General features: G+C 45.4%; 1 protein-coding gene across 2 annotated transcripts in view; it reads left to right on the top strand.

Moving 5' to 3' along the window:
• The window catches only part of MTBP (MDM2 binding protein), a 236,302-nt gene that overhangs the window by 135,023 nt on the left and 77,162 nt on the right, over window positions 1–24,117 (top strand). For both annotated transcript variants that reach the window (XM_085605039.1, XM_085605040.1), the window contains 3 exons: window positions 15,142–15,306; window positions 17,175–17,268; window positions 17,383–17,538. In XM_085605039.1, coding sequence (XP_085461165.1) covers window positions 15,142–15,306; window positions 17,175–17,268; window positions 17,383–17,538 — 415 coding nt within the window. The remainder of the gene's footprint in view (window positions 1–15,141; window positions 15,307–17,174; window positions 17,269–17,382; window positions 17,539–24,117) is intronic.

The following is a 24,117-nucleotide window of genomic DNA, read 5'->3' as shown; positions in this document are numbered from 1 at the left end:
GTTATAGTTCGCTGGACATTTCACTCGTACAAAACCATTGAAATTTCTCCATTATAGTTAGTTCTGCTAACTATAACTCGCTCGCCCGCAATCCACTGCTGATGATGTCACATATTACATCATTCATGACATGGTCAGTGACATCACTGATGACATCTCAAATGACATAACTGATTACATCATCCAGTGAATGTCGTTTGGTTTGATATTTAAATATGTATTATATATATATAGCAATCTGCATTAAAGAATGAGTGGATATATAAATATCTGGATGGAGGATTTAGTAGCAGTGTGATTGACTGTTTATTTGACTAATTTATAGTGTCTCGCTAAATATATTGGATAGTGACTAAACTGTGTGAATATCTGCATCACTTTGTCAGTTGTTGTGTAAACTGCTGCACCAGTTGGTTACTAGCTGTGTGAAAGTCTATATTAGTTATATTAGTTATATATTGATTAGTTAACTGAGTATTTGTATGGGAGAATGAATGTGTGTGTGGTTCGGTGGGGGGTGTGTGACTACCCAAAGATGTGTGAATAGTTGATTCAGTAGGTATATGAGGTTAAGACTACATGTTAGAACAGTTGTTTGGGTGAGTGAATATCTTTATGGGTGTGGTGATGAGCAAATATATCTCTCAATGGTACATGTCCAACAAACTAGAAAAATAAAAGGCAGTGAATGTGACAGTTGTTGTATATAAATAAGTATACATAAGACTCAGTGATTGTATGAGTGACTATGGATAACTGTATACTTGTAATAGTGATTTTATAACACACTAAGAATGAGTTATTATCTATATGAATAAATGAAGTGGTGTTTGTAGAAGTGTGTAGCTGAGTGTTAGACCTGACATCATTGGCGTGGGTTTTTCCCCTATCTTTTGCCTCTGCTATATGGATTTCTGATGCTGTGCTGGATTTCGTTTTGCTGGTTTAGATGCTTTGGACACTCTGCCACTGCTAATCAGTGCCAGAGTGTAAGTGCTCCCTGTGTAAAATATCGTATTGATTGGATATACCTGATTGGCATATCTGTATCACCATGAAGTCCCTAGTAAAGTGCACTGTGTGTGCCAGGGCTGGTGATGACAGATGCTACCAGTGGGTCTGCAGCGCTGATTGCGCCACCCACCTGTGTAGCCCTAAAACAGTGTCTCAGGCCTGCCACCGCAGGCCTGCCTGCAGTCCCCGGACTGCCATGTCCTCCTGGCCAGTGTCCACACTGGCCGGGCCTAACCCTTCCCTTTTCGTACACGTCCGTCATCCCTATGGAAGGCCCAAGGTACCCCCCTGGGCAGGGTGCAGTGTATGTAGAAGGTAGAGCATGTACTAGTGCAGGTAACATGTTCTGGTAGTGAACACCGGCCATTTTGTGTGTTCACTACTGCAAGGTTATCTTGTTCCGTAGGCTAACATGGGGGAGGCGGGTGCCAATGGCTATCCGCCTATCTTCTCATAGGAACAAGATAAGACATGAGTGTTTGATATCCCTGAGCTCAGCATTTAATAACACATCTTTTAGGGGAGGTTGTTTTTAAATCCTGAGTTGGAGAATAGTACTTTTTAGAGAGTAGCTGTTCTCTTGTCTGACCCTTCTGTGTGCCTGGGCGCGCTTGTGGATTGACTGTCTGGTTTGAGAGTGACAGGGGCTGGGGATCCCCCGGGAGGTTGGCTGAGTCAGCCCTCTGCTGAATGGCGACATTTGCAAGGAGAGTGGAGGGAGGAGATAGCACCTGGGATTGAATAGGGCTGTGCCTGCCTGCCACTCTGCTGGCTCCACCTCCTGCTGGGCGGCTGACGACTCTGCCCCTCGCTCTGAAAAGAATGTAGAGGCCAGGAAAACAAAGTGCTCCAGCAACACCCAGAACTGGATCAGACCGGGCTCAGGACCCACTTGCACAAAGACTTCAAAGACTTTTAGGGGTATAAGTACAAGACCCCTGACAACAGATTTTTAGATTCGACCATCGAGAGGAACCTCTGCTGAAAGACGGACCGCTGAAGAACTAAAGGAAGATTGCCGTGCTGTGTGCTCTAAAGGCTGACCTGTTCTGCTGTACAACTGAAGCTGAGGAGGAGAAGGGGTCTTGCTGTGTGCTGACCCTAACCACTTGACCAAACAAGACTTGGCTGTGTGCTGTGTCTTCAACTGAATCTCCAAGGGCCTGAGAAGAGCTGGCCTCCTGTTTCGCAACCCAGGAATAGAAAGGTTGCCAAGAACTCAAGACTCTGCTGTGTCCCACCTGCGCTGCTGTGTGCCGCAGGGACCGGGGACTGTTCTACCAAGCTTCTCAACATCTGCCTGTGAGGTGGGCTGGCTGCTCTCTGTCTTGCTGGAGAGTACCGCACCGATCCGGGCCTGACACCGGTTGCCGCATCAAGAAGATCGACGTGCTCATCGGCACGTGCCTTGCCGCGACCCGGAGGCCTGACGCAGATCGAGAGTTGTATTTCCCTGCTCTACGAAGCCGCGCTGTGAGTGGCTGACTCCGGTGACGTCGACATCGTCACTGGGGGCTCGTCGAGGGAGTTGTGGGATACTTGCACCGAACAGCCCGAGGAGCGCTTGTACAACGAGTGCAGCGACATCGCCGGAGCAACGTAGCTGCCTAAACATCAAGAGCCTACAAACTGATTCATTCTCAGTGAGTATCGAATCACACAAGAGACTAGAGACTATCGTCTGACGATCCCGACCAACCAAGAAAGCGAATATTGTGTAAACCTGTGATGCTTGATTTCAACTGCGGAAACTAGATAAAGATATATTATTTTTGATATAACTCACCTGTGTGGTCTAAGTTTGTGGTGTGCGGAGGGGGTATCATTGTGGTGTCTACGTGCAAATACCTTACACATTGCCTTGGGGATAAGCCTGTCTGCTCGAGCCAAGCTACCTAGAGGGTGAGCAGGGGTTATCTACCGTGTGTGTCCCTGTACCCTGACTAGAAGCAAGGGTCCCTATTTGGTCTAAGGTGAATACCTCTTCCAACTAGAGACCCCCAGATCTAACACTGAGTAAATGTAAGTATGATCCATTGTTTGCATATGTGAGTAGGATGACTGCATAAGTGAATAGGATGTGTGCTGGGGTGTAATGTCGATATAGGTGTATAAGTATATTTGAGAGTGTTCTATTAATCATTGACAGCATATATGAGTGAATCTATAGGTAAGTGATTAGATGTGCGTGTAGATCTAGGAATCACTGAGTGGGCTTTTAGAAACTTGAATTGGTGTGTCAGTGGATTCAAATATGGTACTCTGTATTTTACAGTGAGTGACGAATGGTTATACTACTGTATGATGAGGTGTATCTGATTGTCACGTGGATGTCAACAGTGATGTCACTGACCATGTCATGAATGATGTAATATGTGACATCAGCAGTGGATTGCAGGCGCGTGAGCAATAGTTAGCAGAACTAACTATAACGGAGAAATTTCAATGGTTTTGTACGAGTGAAATGTCCAGCTAACTATAACAGCCCTGAAACCTACGTTTTTTAAGTGAATTTCTAAGGTTTTTTAAATGCGAATTCCTAACTATAACATGCCTGAAACCTATGGTTTTTTCAGTAAATTTCGAAGGTTTTTTTAAATGATAATTTTTAAATGTGATAATAGATATCTATTTTTTATACTGATTTTCTACAGTTTTTTAACTGTTTATGTTTTCATATTTTATTTTTTAAATTACAATATATATTTTTAAAATAAATGGAAATAAAAATGTTTTTTAAAATATTGAAACTAAAATATTTTTTTTGTTGAATGTATAAGTGCAGAACTATAAGTGTGTTGGTTAGTTAGGGCACTGCATGCATAGTGGATAGGGGTTTGAAGGCAAGGAGAGTGCCTGGGTGAATTTATAAGTGGTTGGGTTTTGGCGCAGTGAATGGATTAGTACATGCTGCTGAATGGGTCACTAGAGGAGTGCAAGAGGAGTGCAAGGGGAGTGACAGGGTGTTTGCTGGAAGTGTATGGATACTGACTGGGGAATTGAAGGTGTAAAAGACAAGTGTGTAGGTGGTTAGAGGACTGCATGCATAGTGGATAGGCGTTTGAGGCAGTCCATGTGCTAGTGCCTGGCTCGCTGCATGAATACTTGGATACTGACTGAATGATTAGAGTACTGCAAGGAGAGTGCCTGGGTGAATTTATAAGTGTTAGAATTACTTTTCAGGATAAGTCCTGGGCTCAAAGATGCAGCACTGAGGTCTCTCCTGATAACAGGTGAGTAAATCGGAATTCGTAGTTCGGCTGATTTTACTTTGGTCCAGCATATATATAGAGCCACTTTCCTGCACCATCCCCTCACCACTGTGTAAACGCGCCCTGTGTCCATTTTAATTTAGGAGATTAAGTCCCCTTGAATCCTGAGTGTCCCCAAGTAGCCCACTAGGTACCTCCAGTAAGCGCCACAGAGCTGCGTTGCAGAGAGGTGTAAAAAGGGGCACGGCCTGGACCACCTCTCTGCAACGCAGCACAATGGCGCTTATTGGAAGCACCTGGTGGGCTAGTTGAAGGGGAATTATTTCCCCAACTTAAAACACGCCACAGGGCGTGTTTGCACACGTCACCTCCTTTCACCCCGGTGTAAATGCGCCCTGTGTCCGTTTTAAGTTGGGAGATTAAGTCTCCTCGAATCCTGAGGGTCCCTAGGGTCAAACTAGCCCACTAGGTACCTCCAGTAAGCGCCACAAAGGGGCATGGCCTCTGAACACCTCTCTACAATGCAGCTCCCTGGCGCATACTGGAGGTACCCCATGGGAGCTAGTTGGCCCCCAGGGACCCTCAAGATTGAAGAGGAATTGATTCCTCAACTTAAAACGCACCACAGGGCGCGTTTGCACAATGGTGAATGTAGGAGAGTGGCATCGACTGCATAGTTGCCCCCAACTTTTTGCTGATGTTTTGACTGTTTTTATGACTTTAGCCAGGCTGTGGCCCTGCTATCCTGGACCCCAGCCTATCTGCTTCCTCTGTTAAACGATGTGAGTACGCTAGGTACAAACCAATTGGATGCTGAGGGTGCCCTGACAGTCCCTTGTAGATGGTACCCTAGGTACTCAGGGCATGGGTCCCTCAGTAGGCCTACCAGGGCTGCAGCACTTATTGTGCCACCCTGGGACAGCCACACAAACTGACACCACCAGACCACTACTGTAGTCTGGGTAAGGTGGGGCTAGCACCCCTTACAGGGATATAGGTACCCTATATCCCACCCCATTACAACACATGTACTCTCATAGGTCACCCCTATAGCAGGCCTTGCTAATCCTACAGGGCAGGGTGCTGAGATATGTGTGAGGGGGGACCCCTACCAGAGTAGGGCCTCTCTGCAACCCTTGTAAAATCATTGCTGGGTTGTTTGTAGTGTAGCCATACCATATACTCTTAACCGCATTATAAGTCTATCGCGATAGCGTGATAACTTGAGAATGGCTACACAGAACCATATCGTGTTTGGTGTCAAACATGTAGGAATCGTACCCCCAGTCCAGCCATGGGCATGAGGGCACGATTCCCCCCTGCTAGAGGGGCGATATGGGAAAAGCGGCAGAATTTGGACACCACTTTAAAAGTGCACAAGTAGTACAAAATGGCTAATACCCACCACCCACACAACTCTGGCTGGCTGTTGCTAGGGAAAACCCCAGCCTCGCCAGCTGGACAATAGGGCTCCTGTGGCAGGGAGGTGCTAGCATCTCCCCAGACAGGATATGTGGATTGGAACAGGGTGGGTGCACCAAATGTCCTTTCAGAGTTGCACGTAGGCAGCTGCAGTGCCTTCATTCTGCATACACCGCTTGGAACCGGTTCAGGGGCATCCTGCCCCTCGCCCAGGCGGGAAACACACAAAAGGGAGAGGGTGTAGCCACCCTTTCCCACCTCACCACTCATTGGTGGACACTACTCTGGACACTCCCCTAATCTTGGGGATAAAGGTGAATAACGTGGCACCAGAGCCTCAGATTAATCTTGAACTTTACAGTCTTGACCTTCGACTTGCTGCTGCCCAGCTGACGGAAGAAATCTCCCTTGGGATAAAGGAGTTATCCCCCTGCTTGGCAGGCACCTGAAACACTGCAAGTGACCCGGTTGCAACTTCGCTGCTCTCACGAACTTCGTCGACTTCCAGCACCCTTGAGGTGGGTTTCCTAAGCATCCCAGAGGCCAGTGAGTGTGCACAGCAAACCTGTGTACCGTGGACCGCGTGGGTGCCGAGATTCCCAATACCCCAGGTCACCGGCCACCTCTTGCGTAGCACACGACCCTGACCAGTGGGGAAGTTGTGCTTTGGCCCATTATTGAGCCAACCACCAAGCAGCATCCGTGCCAAAGACCAGCGCACTAGCCCCTTCCGGTGGCCCGTGGGCTCCCTTTTACGCACTCCATTTTGCTGCCTTCCGCGGTCCCTTGTCTCTCGACTTGTGGGCCCGAGCGGAGGACAATCTCGACAACTAAGAGTTCCCCTGGTTGCTCCAGGCCTGCTCTACAGTCTCTCCAAGGGAGACCTCTCACAGACCTCGTGGGTCTGCACCAGTAGCTGATTTGTTCGTCTTGCGTGGGTTGCGGTTGCCAAGGCTTAGTGGATCCAATCCGGACACTAACACCGCAGCGACCCTCATCCAACGTGGGACAGTCGCCCTCCCGAAGCTGGCCTTCCTTGAAGCCTCCCGGAGCCCGTGGCTGCAGATCCAAGCTACACCTCTTTCCACTTGAAGCACCCGACATTGGAAGGCTCCTTGCTTTCAGCACCCTGGTCACTGTGCCGTGACCCAGACTCTGTCCCCTCTGCTTTCAGGTTCTTCTCTTCAACTTCTACAACTTCAATCTTCACGGCATCAACGCTTTTGGCTAGCAGCACTTTTGAACATTTTCCCATTGAAAATCAGCCCGCGACCCGACATCGAAAACGACCTATGCACCCGGCTTCCCTGGGGCAGGTAACAGTGGTACCTCGGTACTCTCGTGGTAGTGGTCTCCTCAAAAGTTTAAGTCTAAAGTTTTAACTTTGTACTCCTGCTAGAAGTGACTTTAATCTGTGTAAATCAAACCGCGACATTCTCCATAGGCTTTAATAGAGATCCCGATAGCCGCTATTTCCATTGCACGCGCCTCCCGTGGGTCCCCTTCCTCATAACCTGGGGTGGATTCTTAAGGGGCCAGCGATCCTAAATGCCCTAGGCATGGTCTGTAGAATTGTCGTGGTTCTTATACCACTTTTTTGATATATGGTTTGGTCCCCCCCTGGGGCCCTGTGAATCCCGTGCTATTTATTGTGTTTATAAATGCTTGTTTGAATTGTAACTTTGCCACTAGCCTCATAAAGAGACTGTGGGATTCTGTCTAGAATAAATACATATATTTTATATATATACCTGTGTGGGCTACTCTTTCATTTGGTTATTCAAGAGGTTATTATGGTAAAACAATAAGCTTAACACTCCTTCAAGACTTAGCCTGAAGGCTGCTCTCCACAGCTACCACTAGGATAGCTTTCTTTAAAGGTTGTCTTAAACCCATCATCAATAAGAGTCGAATTGGACTGGTGCAAGGTGTCCCTATAACTAGGAGACAGCATATGCCCGGCCAACTTCTCACAGTGAATGAAGGGGGTGGGGCCTGAGGTGACATGTATGCAAACACGCCCTGTAGCACGTTTTAATTTGAAAAATTAATTCCTCCTCAATCCTGAGGGGCCAACTAGCCCTCCAGTATGCCCACAGGGCGTGTTTGCATGCATGTCACCTCAAAGCCCCCCCCCCCCCCCCCCCCCACACTTTTTCTTGTGCATGCCCCCGGGATTTTTTTTTTTTTTTATTGGGGTCCTTGTGGGACCCCCTGAGCACGCCTAGGGGGTCAGGGTGTTTCTACCCTGCCCCCTTTTTGCGTTCTGCGTGTTTTTTCTTCGGATTTCTTGTGCCTCGGTTCTACCGAGGCACAAGATGGCTACCAACACTTCCTGGTTTGGAGTGTTGACAGCTCGTGCTCGGCAGGGTGCGCGGATCCACCGCGCCCATAGATATATCTATGGTTTTACTTTTGATTTTCTCAGGAACTACTGAACGGATTTACACCATTTAACCAAAAGGCACGACTCAGAACCAAGGGCTACCTTTTTGCCAAATTTGGTGTAATTCCGTTCAGCAGTTCGGGCTGTAGCTGCGATTAACAGTTCCTATGGAAAATTGCATGGGGAAAACACGTTTTGGGACCCCCCTTTTTTCTCGGCCCCCGCTTGATGAATCACCCCGAGACTTTCAGGATAGGAGCGGACCGGAGCGTCCCACCAGTTTTGAAAATTTCGCGAAGATTCGTCAACCAGCCCCAAAGTTATTCCAAATAGAATGTTGCGGATTTCCTATGGATAATAGGTCCTGACTATAACTACCTACTGGCGACCGCCAGCAGGTAATATATATATATTTTTTTTAAATACAAAGTTATTTGGCAATCACCTCAAAATTTTCATCAGACACACTGGTTTTCTTGGTTCTTCAGTGATTTCCAAATTATTTGTCTGTCTGTCTGTCTGTCTGTCTATCTCTGGGCTCGGTTCACTCAGGCAATGGTAAAACTGAAGTAACTTGAATCCAGTACATTAGTAACCGAGGCCATAGGAAACCAGTTTGAGACAGACTTGACTTCTCATGGGATATTGCCTAATTGCTTCTTATCTGCTACAAAATGCAACAAAAGGTCTGACTGTGCCCACCACACTCAGTGCCCACCACACTCAAATGCCTGCTAGTATATCTGACTGACTAGAATTACTGTGTCTGAATGTAGAGCTAAAGATTAAGATATAAAATGTAACTAGCAGATGCTAAATCCTCTTTCCAGGACTCTTAAGCCCCCCCTTACCATGCTCATGCAACTCAGGCTATGAAGATGCATTTGAATATATTGTGTTGGAATGTTCTTGTACATGAAAATGTGGGCAATATTGTTTTCTTTCGTCATACCCAAAGCTACATGGGTTACGGCCCAGCCTTGGCACAGATGAAGGTGGTGTTTGTAACCAGCATTGTTATTACCTTGAAAGATGGACTGTGATAATTATGGACATGTGCATTCTTCTTTTTTTTTTTTTTTATTAAAGCTTGATAAGCAAAAAACATATAATAATGACATGGTAATCATGGCTGAAAATACAGAAAAGTATTCCGAAAACAAATAGGGAAAAGTACTTATTTAAAATCAAAAAGCAATGTGCATAGAAAAACAAGGCTAGAGGGTACGTTAAATCCAGAAAGGAACCATGAAAAAGAGAGAAATAAACAAAGCCCAAATAGGATCTATTCACTAAGCCACTCAACCGCTGGAGCCCAAATCTTCTGACCCCACACACACCCACCTCTTTCTTCCCCATCTAAACCAAACTGCTGACTCCAAATTAAAGAGGGCTAGAATCCTTGCTCTCCAATTAATAAAGGACGGCGCATCTGGCCTAATCCATTGTGATGTAATACTAAGGACATCGCAATAAACAAAAAAGCTGATGCATAGCGTGATCTCCCAGGCGGTCCGATGTTTTCTAGCCCACAGACCACCAACTCGGGTTAGAGAGTAACTGATATCATAAGCCTTGAGTTGACAAATTGTTCTACCTCCAAAAGAAAGGATCCCAATTTAGGACAAACAAAAAACATATGTACATCGTTTGCAGCTGGGAATCCACATCTTGGACATAAGCACCCCCGGCTACCCCCCATTTAGAAATCTTCGCCGGGGTGTAATATAGGTCGAATAAGGCCATAAAACATTTAGAGCGTAGACTTCCAGAAATTAAGACCTTATTGGACAGTTCGAGTACTTGGGTGATGTCCACACCTGACACCCCTAACTTGGCCTCCAGTTTGGTATTCTGCAGCAGGATATCATCCGGAAGGCCTGATAGTAGTTGTTGGTAGATTCCACCAATTTTAGACCTCTTTGAAATTAATTCAAACCTGATAATCCTATCAAATATAGTAATTGTTTGGACCTTCAATCTATCAACGAAGCTGCGAATCTGCAGATATTTGAAAAAATCATGTGTATTAAGATTAAACTTATCCTTTAAAAGAGAATGAGATCAAAGCCCCATCCAAAACTAGATCCCCTAAAACTGTCAGACCAGAAGAGGCCCATCTGAAAGTAATATAATCTTGAAAGATTGGGGGTAAAAGTCTTGCCGCTGTAAAAGGCGTATAAATATTAATGTTCGGAATAGACCATTTGCGTTTGATCTTGCGCCAAACAGAAAACATTGTTCCCAATAACCTTGAACCTTGTCTTCTTATAGTAACTAGGCTCAAGGATTCGCATCAAAATCCCCTTAGCTTCCTCTCCTAGTCCTATTTCATAAATTGAAGGTGTACAAGACAACGGAACCACCGCCCTATCCCCGAGCAGTGGTATACCAAACTGTTGGATCAATGACACAAATTGGGTACTGACCAGCCACCTCGTTCTCTAGGAAGGCACATCCACCTTGCTGCCCTACGAGGGTAACGATATCCCCAGAGAAATCTATTACAGGTCCTCTCAGCCCTAGCCATATTCAATTGGGAAAACTCAAGAGGAATAGTTCTAAAAAGATATAAGAACTTTGGTAGGACCAGCATCTTTAAGACGTTGCACCTACCAAATAAAGAAAGATGTAAGTTATTCAATCTTGTCAAAATGGAGTTGACTGATTCAATCATTGGTCCGATGTTCAGATCTGGGATATCACTTACTGAGGCAGTGATTTTAACTCCTAGGTATATTGCAGATTGGATCACAGGGGCTTGAGATGGACCCATAGCAGCAGATTGAATAACTTGAGTTTTAGTAATGTTAAGTTTATAGCCGGAGAGCTGGCCATATTGTACTGCTAGGGTCTGTAACACAGGGAAGGCCGATGCCACATCGTTGGTCAGTACAACGATATCGTCCGCATAGGCCAGAGTTTTATAATCTGTGGAGTTTACCCTAACCGGCGCAATGTCTACTGAATGTTCAATTTTATTTAAAAACGGGTCAATATATAGGGCGAATAGCAGCGGCGAGCAGGGACACCCCTGCCGACTACCCCTGCTAATGTTAAATGAATTTGATATTAGCCCAGAGATGGATAGGGTAGCTACTGGAGCAATGTATAATGATTGGATTGCACAAATGAATTCAGTACTAAATCCCTTCCACCGAAGAACTGGCCATAAGAATCCCCAGGCGACCCTGTCGAACGCCTTCTCGGCGTCCAACCGGATCAGCCCAATGGGTGAGCCAGTGACCTGTGCCCAATCCAATAATGCAATAGCTCGGCGGATATGATCGGCCGTATCCCTGCCCGGGATAAACCCGTGCTGACGCAGTGATACCAGAGGAGTAATGACCGAAGCTAACCTAGTGGACAAAATTCTGGCATAGATTTTATTGTCAGTTTTTATAAGTGAAGTGGGACGGTATGAAGAAGGGTCAAGCTCCGGCTTATTTTTTTTCTTAAAGAGAATAATATTAGTCTGGCGCCAAGAATCAGGGATGGAGCCGTGCTGCGCGTGTCTGAGAACCAGCAAAAAATCCCGTCGGACCTCTGCACAAAACAGCTTATAGAGTTCCAGAGGAATTGCATCTGGACCGGCAGCCTTTCCATTGGCTAAAGAGCTAATCGCAAGCTCGGCCTCATCCCATTCTATAGGAGCAGAAAGAGCTTAATTTTGTTGAGATGTAAGATGATGGGTATGAATATCCTGAAAGAAGGTCCCTGCTTCTGCCTCTATATCTATGCCAGTATTGTCCTCGGTATACAATGTGTGATAAAAATTATGAAAAAACACCCATAACCCCCTCTGGTGTAGTCTGAAGCCGGCCTAAATGATCTTGTATCTTGAAGATACGATTAGCCAGGCTCCTCTGCTGGAGTCGTTTGGCCAGAACCCTGCCAGATCTTTCACCTAACTCAAACATCTCAGTACGAAACTGCAGAGATTTGGCAGCAAGGTCCCGGCCAAAGAACTCCAGCACACTAGCCCTGGATCTGGCAACCAATGCCTGATTTTCGGCTCTATCCTGTCCGTCTTTAATAGCATCTATTAAATGAACTTCTGCTAATCTGAGCTCTTCCATTCGACTAATACCTTGGTCTTGAATCGTTTTACGTCGAAAAGCAGAAAAGCTCTTCGTCTCTCCACGAACTGCAGCCTTAAATGTATCCCAGACAATGGTGCCAGAAGCTGCCCCCCTGTTAATAATAAAAAATTCAGGTATCCACATCCTCATATGATCTAAATAGGACTGCTCCATTAAGAGCTTCCTTTAAAATTTCCAGATCCTTGAAGGACCATGAATTTGAGAAAAGGGACATTCAGCGATCAAGGAATTATGGTCTGATAGAGTTCTTGGAGGGGCTGAAATAGAAGAATCATCAGCCTTCTGATCCGTCATAAAAAAATAATCCAACCAGACCATTTTGTCATGAGGGGCCGAGTAATACGTAAAGCAATCTTGGCTTTTGTTATGGTGAAACCAAAGATCAATCAGGCGATGTTCTTGAATCAGGGCTTGAAGTGCACTAAAGACCCTGGGTTTCTTACCCCTATATCCCATATCACACATTATATTAAAATCCGCGGGCAAATTAATGTTCATATCCCCACAAAAACAAATCGGTTGAGATTATAATGCCAGCTCTACATTCAAATGATGAAAAACATCAGGGTCATCTAAATTAGAGCCATAAACCGTACACACGGTTAGGAATCTACCATTGATAATCAGCTCTGTAATAGCCCACCTCCCGGAATTATCTTGGCCGGTTTTCCTACAGACACCGATATCTCTTCAATTTAGATGGAAAAAGCAAGAAAGCCTGGGCTCCCTTAGATTGAAACGATGAAAATAACTGGCGGAGCTGCCACCTCCGCTCAACCGTAGCCGGACATAGATCAGGTCTAACAAAAAACTCGCACCCTTGGCCCCTTCGCTTCCTATCGGGCCGGGCCAAGTCGTAGATCTTCTCCCTGGACAGAAAGTTATTTAAACTAATAAGAATGACACGAGGTTTATCTTCTAACTGGCCAGTGCGCTTCTTTTGCTTAAATGGAAAGTGGTGGGCCCGCTGAACTTCGGTTTGCCAGTCCCGTTGTTTGACCTCAGGGAATTCTTCACTGAAAAGATCTACCACAAACTGTCTAATGTCCGACCCTTCAATTCCTTCCTGAACACCAAGAATTCTTAGATTGTTCTGCCGAGCTCTATTTTCAAGGTCTGTGAGCTTCCACACCATATCTTCTCTTTGATTCTTTGAGGTCTGTAACTCCTTTCTGGGCATCCATATCGTCTTCAAAAGTAGATATCCTTGCTTCTGCTTCCCCAATTCTAGAAGCTATCTCTGAGCATGTCTTTGCTACTCTGCGGATAGAATTTTGTACCCTGCGACATACACCCTGTGTCCGAGCACTTTCCTGTCGGGTTTCTTCGCGTTGGGCCATGATAGTCTGATAGATAACCGCCAGTGTCATCTCGCCGGTGTGCCCTTGTAATGTATTGGCTCCGCTCGAATTGCCTAGATCAGTCGTATCGTTTTCCATAACAGACTGCATGGAGTAAGAATAGTCCCAGGCTAGTGACCCTGCATCAGGACAAGATGTTGGGGCCCCCTGATCTCTGGCTACCTTACGAACTGTGTTGGGACCAGCTAGTGAGTTTAATACTTCGCTGGCTCGCCAATCCCCCGGCTCACAGTCATCATCCGTCCAGTCCTTGTCTTCACCAAAATCATCCTCGGATGAGCTTGTATGATCAGATAGAGAGTAGAATTTATCAGGGTCCCCATTAGAGCCTGACGCTTGTTGAGCTGATTGCGACATCCCGTTTGGTATAGTTTCATTTAACTGTGACAGTAATGGCTGGGCCTCCCCTGGCGTAATAGATTTTACTACAGCTCCAGCAGCCTAAACTGAAACTACAGCTCCCAGAGTTCCACAGGATTGTAAGACACCAGCTGCATTTTCAATAGTAGCTCCAGGTTCTGCATTAATGTCCCCCCCCCTGCTGCGATCGGGATTGCAGCATTATTCATTATAGTTCCCCCCCCCCCTTGCTACTTGGGGAGCAAGCAGACATTAATGCGCTCGGGGGAGAAAGGCCAGCGTCAGTTTTAAGAAATGGCTTTGGTGGAAGTTTTAAAGAAACGGCTGCATCAGAGGTTAAAGAAACAGACTGACCTTTAGTTGACATAATAGATGATTGTGGTGTCTTGCTTTTAACTGCAGGTTTTTTAAACATAGTGGGAACTGTGTGCTTTGATTTTGAATTCGCTGTGACTGAAGCCACTTGCTGGGTATGCAAGTTTTCCTCCGGGGTAGCAGCTCCCAGAATCGACTATGTTACAGCACACACCTCCTCAGTGTTTATCTTCAAGGAGCCGCCGCCCCGGGTGAGTAAGGCTCGACCTGTGACACCAAGAGCCGTAGCCATAGCCGTGTTCTTCCCCTTTGGCGGCATGTCCTTGCAGTAAGAAACGCCGCCACCCGAACCACCAGAGTAGCGCGTACAAAGTCCCACACGCCAGACAAAAATCCGACTGGAAAGTCGGCTCCTTAAAACGAAAGAGCGCCAGAGCATGCCGATACAAGAGGATTTTTGGTCCAAAAAACAGAGGTAGTGTGGTTGAGATCTAATATCCCGCTATTCCAAAGCCTCCGGATCCGAAGAAAAGGCAGCCTGGCGGGTCAGCCGAGAGAGAGTGTTCCTAACCAGCTATCCCGGCCGAAGGTCCGGCCGCCATCTTGCCCCCCCCCCCGGACATGTGCTTTCTTAGGGGTATATTTATAAGTATATTATAAATATTATGGAAAATGTTGCATTATCAGGCATTTGAAAATAATGAGTTTTTAGGGGAGGAGTATGATCGTTGTTTGTATGTAGATCAAAATATGTTTAGCACATAGCACTTTGCTAATATTTGGAATGTATTTTAGTCTGATGAGCTCAATTTTTATGGGTTATTGGTTGATAATGTTCACAAATGATATTAAAAGGAAAAAATATAGTGGCAATGCAGGGGTACTATAAGTCAGGTTGTCAATTCATGTATTCTCAATTCAAGTAAAACCTTGTTTCGCACATTCCTTTAAAAGTTGTTTTCTTTCAGGAAGGCAAGAAACTGCCAATGGCCCACCAACGTTTTCTATCGCTAACCTCAAGGCTCTACTAAACATGACTAGGGAGCAGTTTCTGGCATTGTATAGTGATCACGCAACTAAAACTGTGCTAAACAGCAAAAGCGACAAAGTGAACACAAACCCGGTAATCTCTGGTAGGTTGCTTCTTTTTTGTTTTAGAGTTGGTTGTTGTGAAGTCTTTCTTCCAGCAGCCACCACAGCAGATTCTTCTGCATAGAACTGTAAGCATGTGATGTATTTTGCATGCTATATAAATGTGTACCTCATTTATTATTCTGCAGTTGGAATATGCTTTCAGAAGTAAGATGTCACGCCCCACAACGCCTGCGAGTGATTTCACCAGTTCAGTGGAATGAAGACTTTGTCACTTTAGGAAAGTGTTGTATTAGAAGGATACCCTCTTGGTAGGCAAGAGTCATGTAGATAGGTTTATTGAAGAAAAATATACATTTCTAGCCCCTCAGTCCATATCTGCAGTTACGCCTCATGCAGGTCATCACACGTCTTGGACAATCTTTTAAATGGCATGCTCCTCCTGATAACGGCACAAATTTAAAAGCACACACTTCAGTTTCATGCGGTGGGGCCCACCAACAAAGGCAGCAAATGAAACACAGTACCATTTGTTCTCTGTGCATACCCGACTTTAAATTGGAGTCAGTGCTAATCGCGCTAGACTTCCAAAAACTGCAGCCACCATCCTCATTCTCCAGTCTAACAGACACCATTCAGTATTTGATTCCAGTTCAACTCATGGCACTGGTAGATGGTGGTTAGATGATCATCATTGTTAATATCTACACTTCAGATTTCACCAGTCTACCCACAATACTGCATTCTTTGTTCATCTGTGAACAGTTAAGTAGACCCCTGTCTCAGTCTGCAGGCTGTTGATGGGTTAAACCACTGGTGTCAAACGAATATTACTGTTGTATGATGCAGAGAACGACTCCGCTAGGCTTCATCCTAAAAGCAAATGCTTTCACATTTTCTACTGGGCTCTTGGAAATTACCGAAACCCCTAATGAGCCTGGACTTTCAGGTTAAGAGTAATATCAGACTCCTTGCTGACTCGTGCAAACTCCTTGCTGACTCGTGCAAACTCCTTGCTGACTCGTGCAAACTCCTTGCTGACTCGTGCAAACTCCTTGCTGACTCGTGCAAACTCCTTGCTGACTCGTGCAAACTCCTTGCTGACTCGTGCAAACTCCTTGCTGACTCCTGCAAACTCCTTGCTGACTCCTGCAAACTCCTTGCTGACTCCTGCAAACTCCTTGCTGACTCCTGCAAACTCCTTGCTGACTCCTGCAAACTCCTTGCTGACTCCTGCAAACTCCTTGCTGACTCCTGCAAACTCCTTGCTGACTCCTGCAAACTCCTTGCTGACCCTTTGCTGATGCTGCCTATCTTACCAGACCTGGAGAAATACGCAAACATAAAATATAGGCAGTTAGGAAATACTTTTTTGGTCTTATCTATGTACACCCTCCTATCCACAGGGGAACCTCAATTCATCATTCTCACCTAAATGAATACACTATAACTAAAACAGTTAAAGTGACAGGATATTTTGGAAGCATTTTACTTTTCTTACTTGTGTTTGCATTTCCCAACTACTTCTGAAAGAAAAAGACCCCAGTTGTAGAGTACATAATCACCATGCAGTTGAATTTTCTATGGTCTCCATGAGAAATTTCTTTTGAAGGCAAATGGCTTGTTTTTCTTACGATAATTCTAATTAACGTTATAGATTTCCTTTTAGAGTACAGGTTTAGTTTGCATGGTAGGTTACCTTTTTCAAACATAGGCGCTTTGGAATTGTGTGTTGAATTCTAGTTTACATTTTTCAGTATAGTCTTTGATTAAATAATAACCTAATGTTCATATTTCCTTTGTATGAATAAAAGTGTTAGTTTTCCACGTGTATTGATTTTAAAACGCAAACGTGCTGTAATTTCATTATTGTCTGTTTAGATTGATGACATATCCCTTTTGTTACCAGAACCAGACTCAACAAAGTCAAATCCATTAGAGTGGCCAGAAAGATTTGTTCTTCAGAACTTAGAGAATTTTGAAAAAATAAAGCATAGAATGAGGTAAGAAGCTACTTGTCCTGCTCGGTAGTCCAAATTGCTTGACCTTGGGGGCTACTGTTTTGTGTTAGTGATTGCAGGCTTAATGAATCCTGAATTTAAATTTATCCCATTTAGAGTTGCAATACTTACAGGGTCATCCGAGCAATTGCTAGGACGGAAGGATAGCCAGAGGGAATCCATGACACAACTGGATGCTAAAGAGCTGCTAAAATACTTCACACCACAGGGCCTGCCATCTGGGGAGCTCCAGCCGTTGCAAGTTCAACGAGGGTAAGCTGTGAGACGTAATGTTAAATTGTGTTTTGAAGAACTAGTGATTGAAAGTAGCAAGGAACCAAACACTGAAGTAGAAACTGAACAACCTGTGTGACACTAAGCCAGTTGAGAGTACTGGAAACAGGCAGGGTGTTCTTAAAATGATGCAAAATCAATACCAAATCACAAAAAGCACAATCTTTGGACCAAGATCTAGCTTTTTGCCAAATTTAGTGTAATTCCGTTCAGCGGTTTTTGCTGTAGTCTGCCTCAAAGAAGTCTTTGGTAAATGCATGGGGATTTTCGTTTTGGGATCCCCTTTTTTTCTCAGCCCCACTTGACGGATCACACAAACTTTCCATGCACAATATAGCAAAAAACTAGCACCTTTTTGAAATTTTGGTGGAGATTCTTTGAACGGGCCTAGGTTATTAGCAACACAAGAAACACTTTTGACATGGACAGCTGATCACTTATGACAGTGGTTCCCAAATTGTTTAACCCACGTCTCCCTTGACACTGCCCATTGGTCGGGGCTCCCCATTATGTTAATATTTTTGGGCGGGTGGGGGGATGGAAGCCCTGCCTCTGGAGTACTTCCATTTTTCTCCCTGAAAATAATTGGGATGAACCCGATGATGGTATTATAATGTAAATGTAATAAAAATATAACCATTGTTGAATATAAAAAAATTACTTAAGCCAGAAACCATACAAGGGAAACTCTTCAGCACTGGGGTCTGCATATGGAATCATGGCTGTACAAAATACTAAACAATACTACAGGAATCTGGGAGATAAGTCTCCGCCTTTAAGGCTATTGTACTTGGAAATACACTGTTGTTGTATATAGGTATCACCCAGTATCACAGAGCTCCTTGGACGACATGGAAGCTTCATCAGTAACAGATTCTGCTGAGACTCCAACACTAAAATCATCTCTGTACTCTACTGGTGTGTTAAAGGAAGTCTGAGAAGCTGCTGGAGGAAAACACCAGAGCTGTTAAATGACCCTGAAGTGAAGATGTGATTAACTCTAAATCCCTCTGACCAGATCACGCCTCTAAGGAGAACATTTTGGACATTACTAGGAAACACCCAGTCATTACATTTTGTTGGTACTGTGACCAAGTGAAGGGCAACACAGGTCATCACTCCTTTCTTAAATGAGGAAGATGTACCTCCACCCTGCTTGTTTGAGTTCCATGCCCTTATCTCCTCCCTCCTGTTCTCTATGGTTCATTTTGCTGCCACTCCCTTCCACCCTCCTTGCTCTGTTGTGCTGCAACTGCTCCTCCTGCCTGCCCTTCGTGGTCTGTTGTGAAGCCCCTTTCCGTGGCCTCTCTTGTCTGTGTTCAGCCCCTCCCCTCCCTGTTGTCTTCCATGGTCCTTTGTACATGCCCCTGCCATCTCCTTCTTGCCCACCATGGCCATTGTGCTGCCACTAATCCTCCCGCTTGACATGCATGGTCTTCTGTGCTGCCACAGCCCCTCCCACCTGCCCTGTGAGGTCCGTTTGCTGCCCCTGACCCCCTCCCACCTTTCCTCCGTTGTTTGTGTGTATGCCATTATAGTCAGATAAAATAAAGCCATTACCGGTACTCTTCTGCCTGAATCAGTCTGTTGGTGTAGGAAAGTAGGATCTGCTTCTTATGGTTACCCCCACTTTTTGCTTGATATTACACTGTATTTGACTATGCTGACTGGGATCCTGCTAATCAGGACCCCAGTCTATCTGCTTTCTCCCTAAAATGTATTGACATGTACTTAGGTACACTCCAGATTGGATACTGATAAGTCTCTAGTATATGGTACACATGTACCCAGGGCATAGGTACCCCAGAGGCCTTCCAGGGACTGGAGCATGTGTTATGCCACCCATGAGAGGCCATGCAAAATGGAACCACAGGTCTGCCATTGCAGCCTGTGTAAGCTGGTGCCTGCACCACTCACGATAGATATAGGTTTACTATATCTATAGGTCACTATACTTAAAACCTATAAGTCACCCCATAGCAGGCCTTAGCAATCTTGAAGACAGGGTGCTGGGTTTTACATGAGAGGGTGCCCATGCATGAGCAGAGCCCCTCTGCAGCCTTCGGAGAACATTCTCCTGGTTGTCTGTGTCACAGCCAGACATATAGGTAGAGGTGCATTATATCCTCGACGTAAATGCTATCTTGAAAACGGCTGTAACAAAACACGTCATGTTTGGTATCAAACACCTTGGAATCATACCTCCCGCTACCAGCCTTCTCGACCGGACAGCACAAAATGGTTGCTGCCGAACAGAGACACATTTCTGCCCTCCTGCTGCTGAGCCAAGCTCGAGCAGAGGAAGGCAGCACAATAGGCATCCTATCACAGGGAAGTGTGACCAGGATTTAGTGTATTGGGGCTGGGAGGGTGCACTTCCAAAGTGCTGGAAAGTCTGCATGAGGGGCACATTTGGTGTCCCTGTGCATAGTCCAGCACAAACCAGTTCTGGGAGTCGTTGGCTCCTACTCTGGTGCAAAACTGGACAAAGGACATGGGTGTAACCACCCCCCTGTCCTGACCCTCCCCTGGGAGGGTCCCCTGAATCTGTCCAACCCTCTCCTGTGGGTACAAAAGGGCTTACCTGGCTGTAGGACGCTGGATTTGACGTGGGCATGATTCTGAACCAGAATCCACTGTCCTTCGACCGTCTGGACACTCTGGACTTCGCTGGACTTCTACAGGCCCAACTTGGTCTCCCTCTCCGTCTAAAGCATCGTCTGTCCCTGTGCACCATACAGGCTCCGTGCAGGACCTGCGGAGCATCAAGAACAACTGAAGAATCTCCCGTGGGGTGAACGAGTCACTCCCCTGCATTTGCAGGCACCGTAACACAACTGACCGGTCTGCTGATCCTGAGCTTCTGCGGACTCCAATGGCTTCAGCAACACAGGAGGTGGGTTCCTACTTTCTTTGAGGACGAGCTGCCCTCTCACCATGTTTGAGGCCAGTATCCCTCGTGGGGACTGCATAACCCGAACCCCTGTGCACCGCGTACATTTGCAAGTGCATGTTCTTGTTAGTGTTTCCCAACTTCGTGGATTGGGCTGTCGATAGCCCCAACCTCTGCCCACATTTCGTACTAAGGACTTCGGCCTCCTCCTTGCACTCTGTGCCCTGCAAGATGTTGTTTTGTGAAACTGCTAGAGGTCCCCTCGCAACTCCTGTGCCTTTGGCCTGTGGGTCCATTTGAGGGGCAATCCTGATTTTTCTTGGGCTCCCCTGGTTTCTCCAGGCCTGCCTTGACTCCCCTTGCTGTGGTGAGTCCCCTGGTCCTTGCGGGGCCAGACCGAAACCTTCTTTGACCTTCTTCGTGGGTTGCCGTTGCCAAGGCTTGTTGGTGTTACTGCCGGACACCAACCCCTCAGTACTCCACATCCTTCGTGGGACAGCTCGTATCCGGCTCCTGGTTGTCCCCGACGTCTCCTGGTCCCTGCAGCTGGAGAGTCAAGGTCTCCTTCGTACCTGAAGCACCCGACATCGTTGGGCATTCGTCTACCGAGCCCCTGGTCACTCCTGAGTGACCCAGACTCTGTCCCCTCTGCTTTCAGGTTCCTTCCATCAAGGATCCACCTGCGGATTTCACCGGACACTTCTTCTTTCCAGCAGTGGCATTTCTTTTGAGACACCAATTGAGAACGACAGCGGTTTCCGACGCCACTTCAGCCCTATGCAACCGGCTTCCCTGGGATAGGTAACTCTGGTACTTTGGTATCCATGGGTGGGGTGGTTCTCCAACCTGCTTTGTTCCAAAGGGCTTCCTCCTAATCCACTGATAAGGGTCCTTAAACTTTAAAACCTCAACAGCGAATCTCCCATTGAATTGTACGTAGACCGCAATCGTGTCCTCACACTGCACCCGTCCTCCGTGGGGTCCCTAGTTACTCACCTTGAGTGGTTCCTTGGGGTCCCAGCAATTCTACATTCTCTAGACTCTGTCTTGACTTGAGTCGTGGTTCTTTATACCACTATTTTAGTATATGGTTTGGTCTCCCCCGGGAGCCCACTATGTATTAGTGCTACTTACGATTGTTTCTGTGCTACATTATTGTGTGTTTTGTGTTTATCTGCATGTAGCAGATACTGTGAGGTATTTAAAGTGTTATAATAATAAATATAAATTCTTATAACTACTGTGTAGTTCTCCTTTCATTTAACCAATACAATAAGGATGCATTCTGGTAAAACAAGCTGCTTAACATTCCTTCAAGACTAAGCCTGAAGGCCGCGCTCCACAGCTACCATTTGGAAAGCTTTCTACGGTTATCTTTGACCTCTTAAATCACCACAAGGGTTGTTTGGACTGGTGCAAGGGGCCCACTTTAGTTAGTGGACATCATATACCAGGCCAACTTCTCACAGTTGGTATCTATGGTTGTACTGCCACTGCCTCTTCTGCCCTATATGGTCTGTTGTATTGCAACAGGCTCTATTGCCTGTCCTGCGTGGGTTTTTTGTTGCCCCTGCCCTCCATGGTACTTTGTGCTGCCACTGTCCCTCCTGCCTGCCCATCTTGGTCAATATGTTGCCTTTGGACCCTCTTCCCTACCCTCAATTATCCAAGTCTGTGCCCCTGACATCTGCCTCCCAAAAGTATTCTAATGCATCCTAATGTAATCAAAACTGTAATACCTAAAGCATTTCCTATAGGAATTATAAAAATGACAGGGTCCTCTTTCTATAGAAATTATGGTTAGTGCTCTAAAAAACTAAAATGAAGTCATGTTTTCTGAGTTCTCAAATAGCAACAAAGCACTTTTAAATTATTTGCATCTTTTTGTTTTTATATCCAGTTGACCACTTGATTATATGTTACACTTAGGGAAGCAGATGTGCCGTTATGGCCAGAGGTACAGACTTTGCAACTGGGGAACCAGTTGGAGTTTCGGCGTCAGCTCGACAATACTGTGATTCTGGGCAAATCAATTTATATCCCCATGCCTAAAACCAAAATTAATGTGTCCTTGTGTAATGTTACAGATGCTCATTTAAAGGACTCCAATACCTTCTGGTCAAGTCTTTACTATATAAAGACTTTATATTGAAACTAAGTTCTGCTATCACCCTTTATACATTCTCCTTTTTGTGATCCTCAAAACCTGGCATTCACTACTATGCATTTCAATGGGTGCTATCATGTTTATTAGTCCCAAGATAGCTGGCAACACTTCCTGGTTGAAGTGTCTGTGCTTAGACTCCACCTAGATATACACATTTGGTTTTCCTTTAATATCTCCAAATTTGGTGTAATTCCATCCAGCGGTTCGGGCGGCTGAAGTGTCTAAAGATTTTATGGGAATTAACATGGGAAATGCACTTTTTTGACCCCCCTTCCCTTTTTCTCTGACCCCCGCTTGACGGATCACCTTGAAACCTTCAATGCACAACAAGATCCAACGAACACATTTTTGGGGAAATTTCATGAACATTCGTCAAACTGCGCCAAAGTTATAGGCAAGCCGAAAAAATACTTTTCCTATGGAAACATGTTCCTAACTATAACTACCTAATGGTGACTGCCAGTAGGTAATGAGATAGATAGATATAGATATGTATATTCACTTAAAAAACCATAGGTTTCACACATGTTATAGTTAGCTGGACATTTCACTCGTAAAAAAACAATGAAATTCCCCCGTTATAGTTCAGATAACTATAACTCGCGCGCCCGCAATCCACTGCTGATGATGTCACATATTACATCACTCATGACATGGTCAGTGGCATCACTCATGACATCATCCTTGTGATAGAGTGGCGGTCGCGCGAGTTATAGTTATCTGAACTAACTATAACGGGGGAATTTCATTGGTTTTTTACGAGTGAAATGTCCAGTTAACTAGAACATGTGTGAAACCTATGGTTTTTTAAGTGAATTTGCAAGGTTTTTTAAATGCTAATTCCTAACTATAACGTGTGTGAAACCTATGGTTTTTTAAGTGAATTTTTAAGGTTTTTTTAAATGCTAAGTTATGTATGTTTTATTATATTTTTTATATATTTATTTTACACTCGTTTAAAATGTTTTTTTTAAAGGTTTTTCACCGTGCGCGCACCCCGCTATTTTTTGGAGAAAAAAAATTTTTTTTTTCACCCTTCGGGGTCCTTCAGGGACCCCCTGACAAAGGCTAGGGGGTCAGGAACGCTCTACCCTGCCCCCTTTTCACGTTCTCCACCTTTCTTTTTCCCTGTCACACACACAACACACAAAATGGCGGCCGACACTTCCTGATTTTGACCGATTTGAACGTTGACTGACATGTAACCACCAATAAGAATTACGCTCGCGCACGTTAAGGTGCGCGCATGGTGCGCGCTTATAGATATTTATGTGCTTTTAACTGCAATTTTCTCAGGAACTACTGAACAGATTGACACCATATATGCAAAAGGCGCATGCCTGACCTGAGGACTACCTCTTTGCCAAATTTCAAGTAATTCTGTTCAGCCGTTCGGGCTGTACCTTCGACTAAAGGTCCTATGGGAAAATGCATGGGGAAAACGCGTTTTGGGACCCCCCTTTTTTCTCAGCCCCCGCTTGACGAATCACCCCGAGAC

Source organism: Triturus cristatus, chromosome 5_1 (assembly GCF_964204655.1).
Source record: "Triturus cristatus chromosome 5_1, aTriCri1.1, whole genome shotgun sequence".
NCBI lineage: Eukaryota > Metazoa > Chordata > Amphibia > Caudata > Salamandridae > Triturus > Triturus cristatus.
Note: the sequence above shows the minus strand (reverse complement) of the source record. Positions and strands in the feature narration are given on the sequence as shown.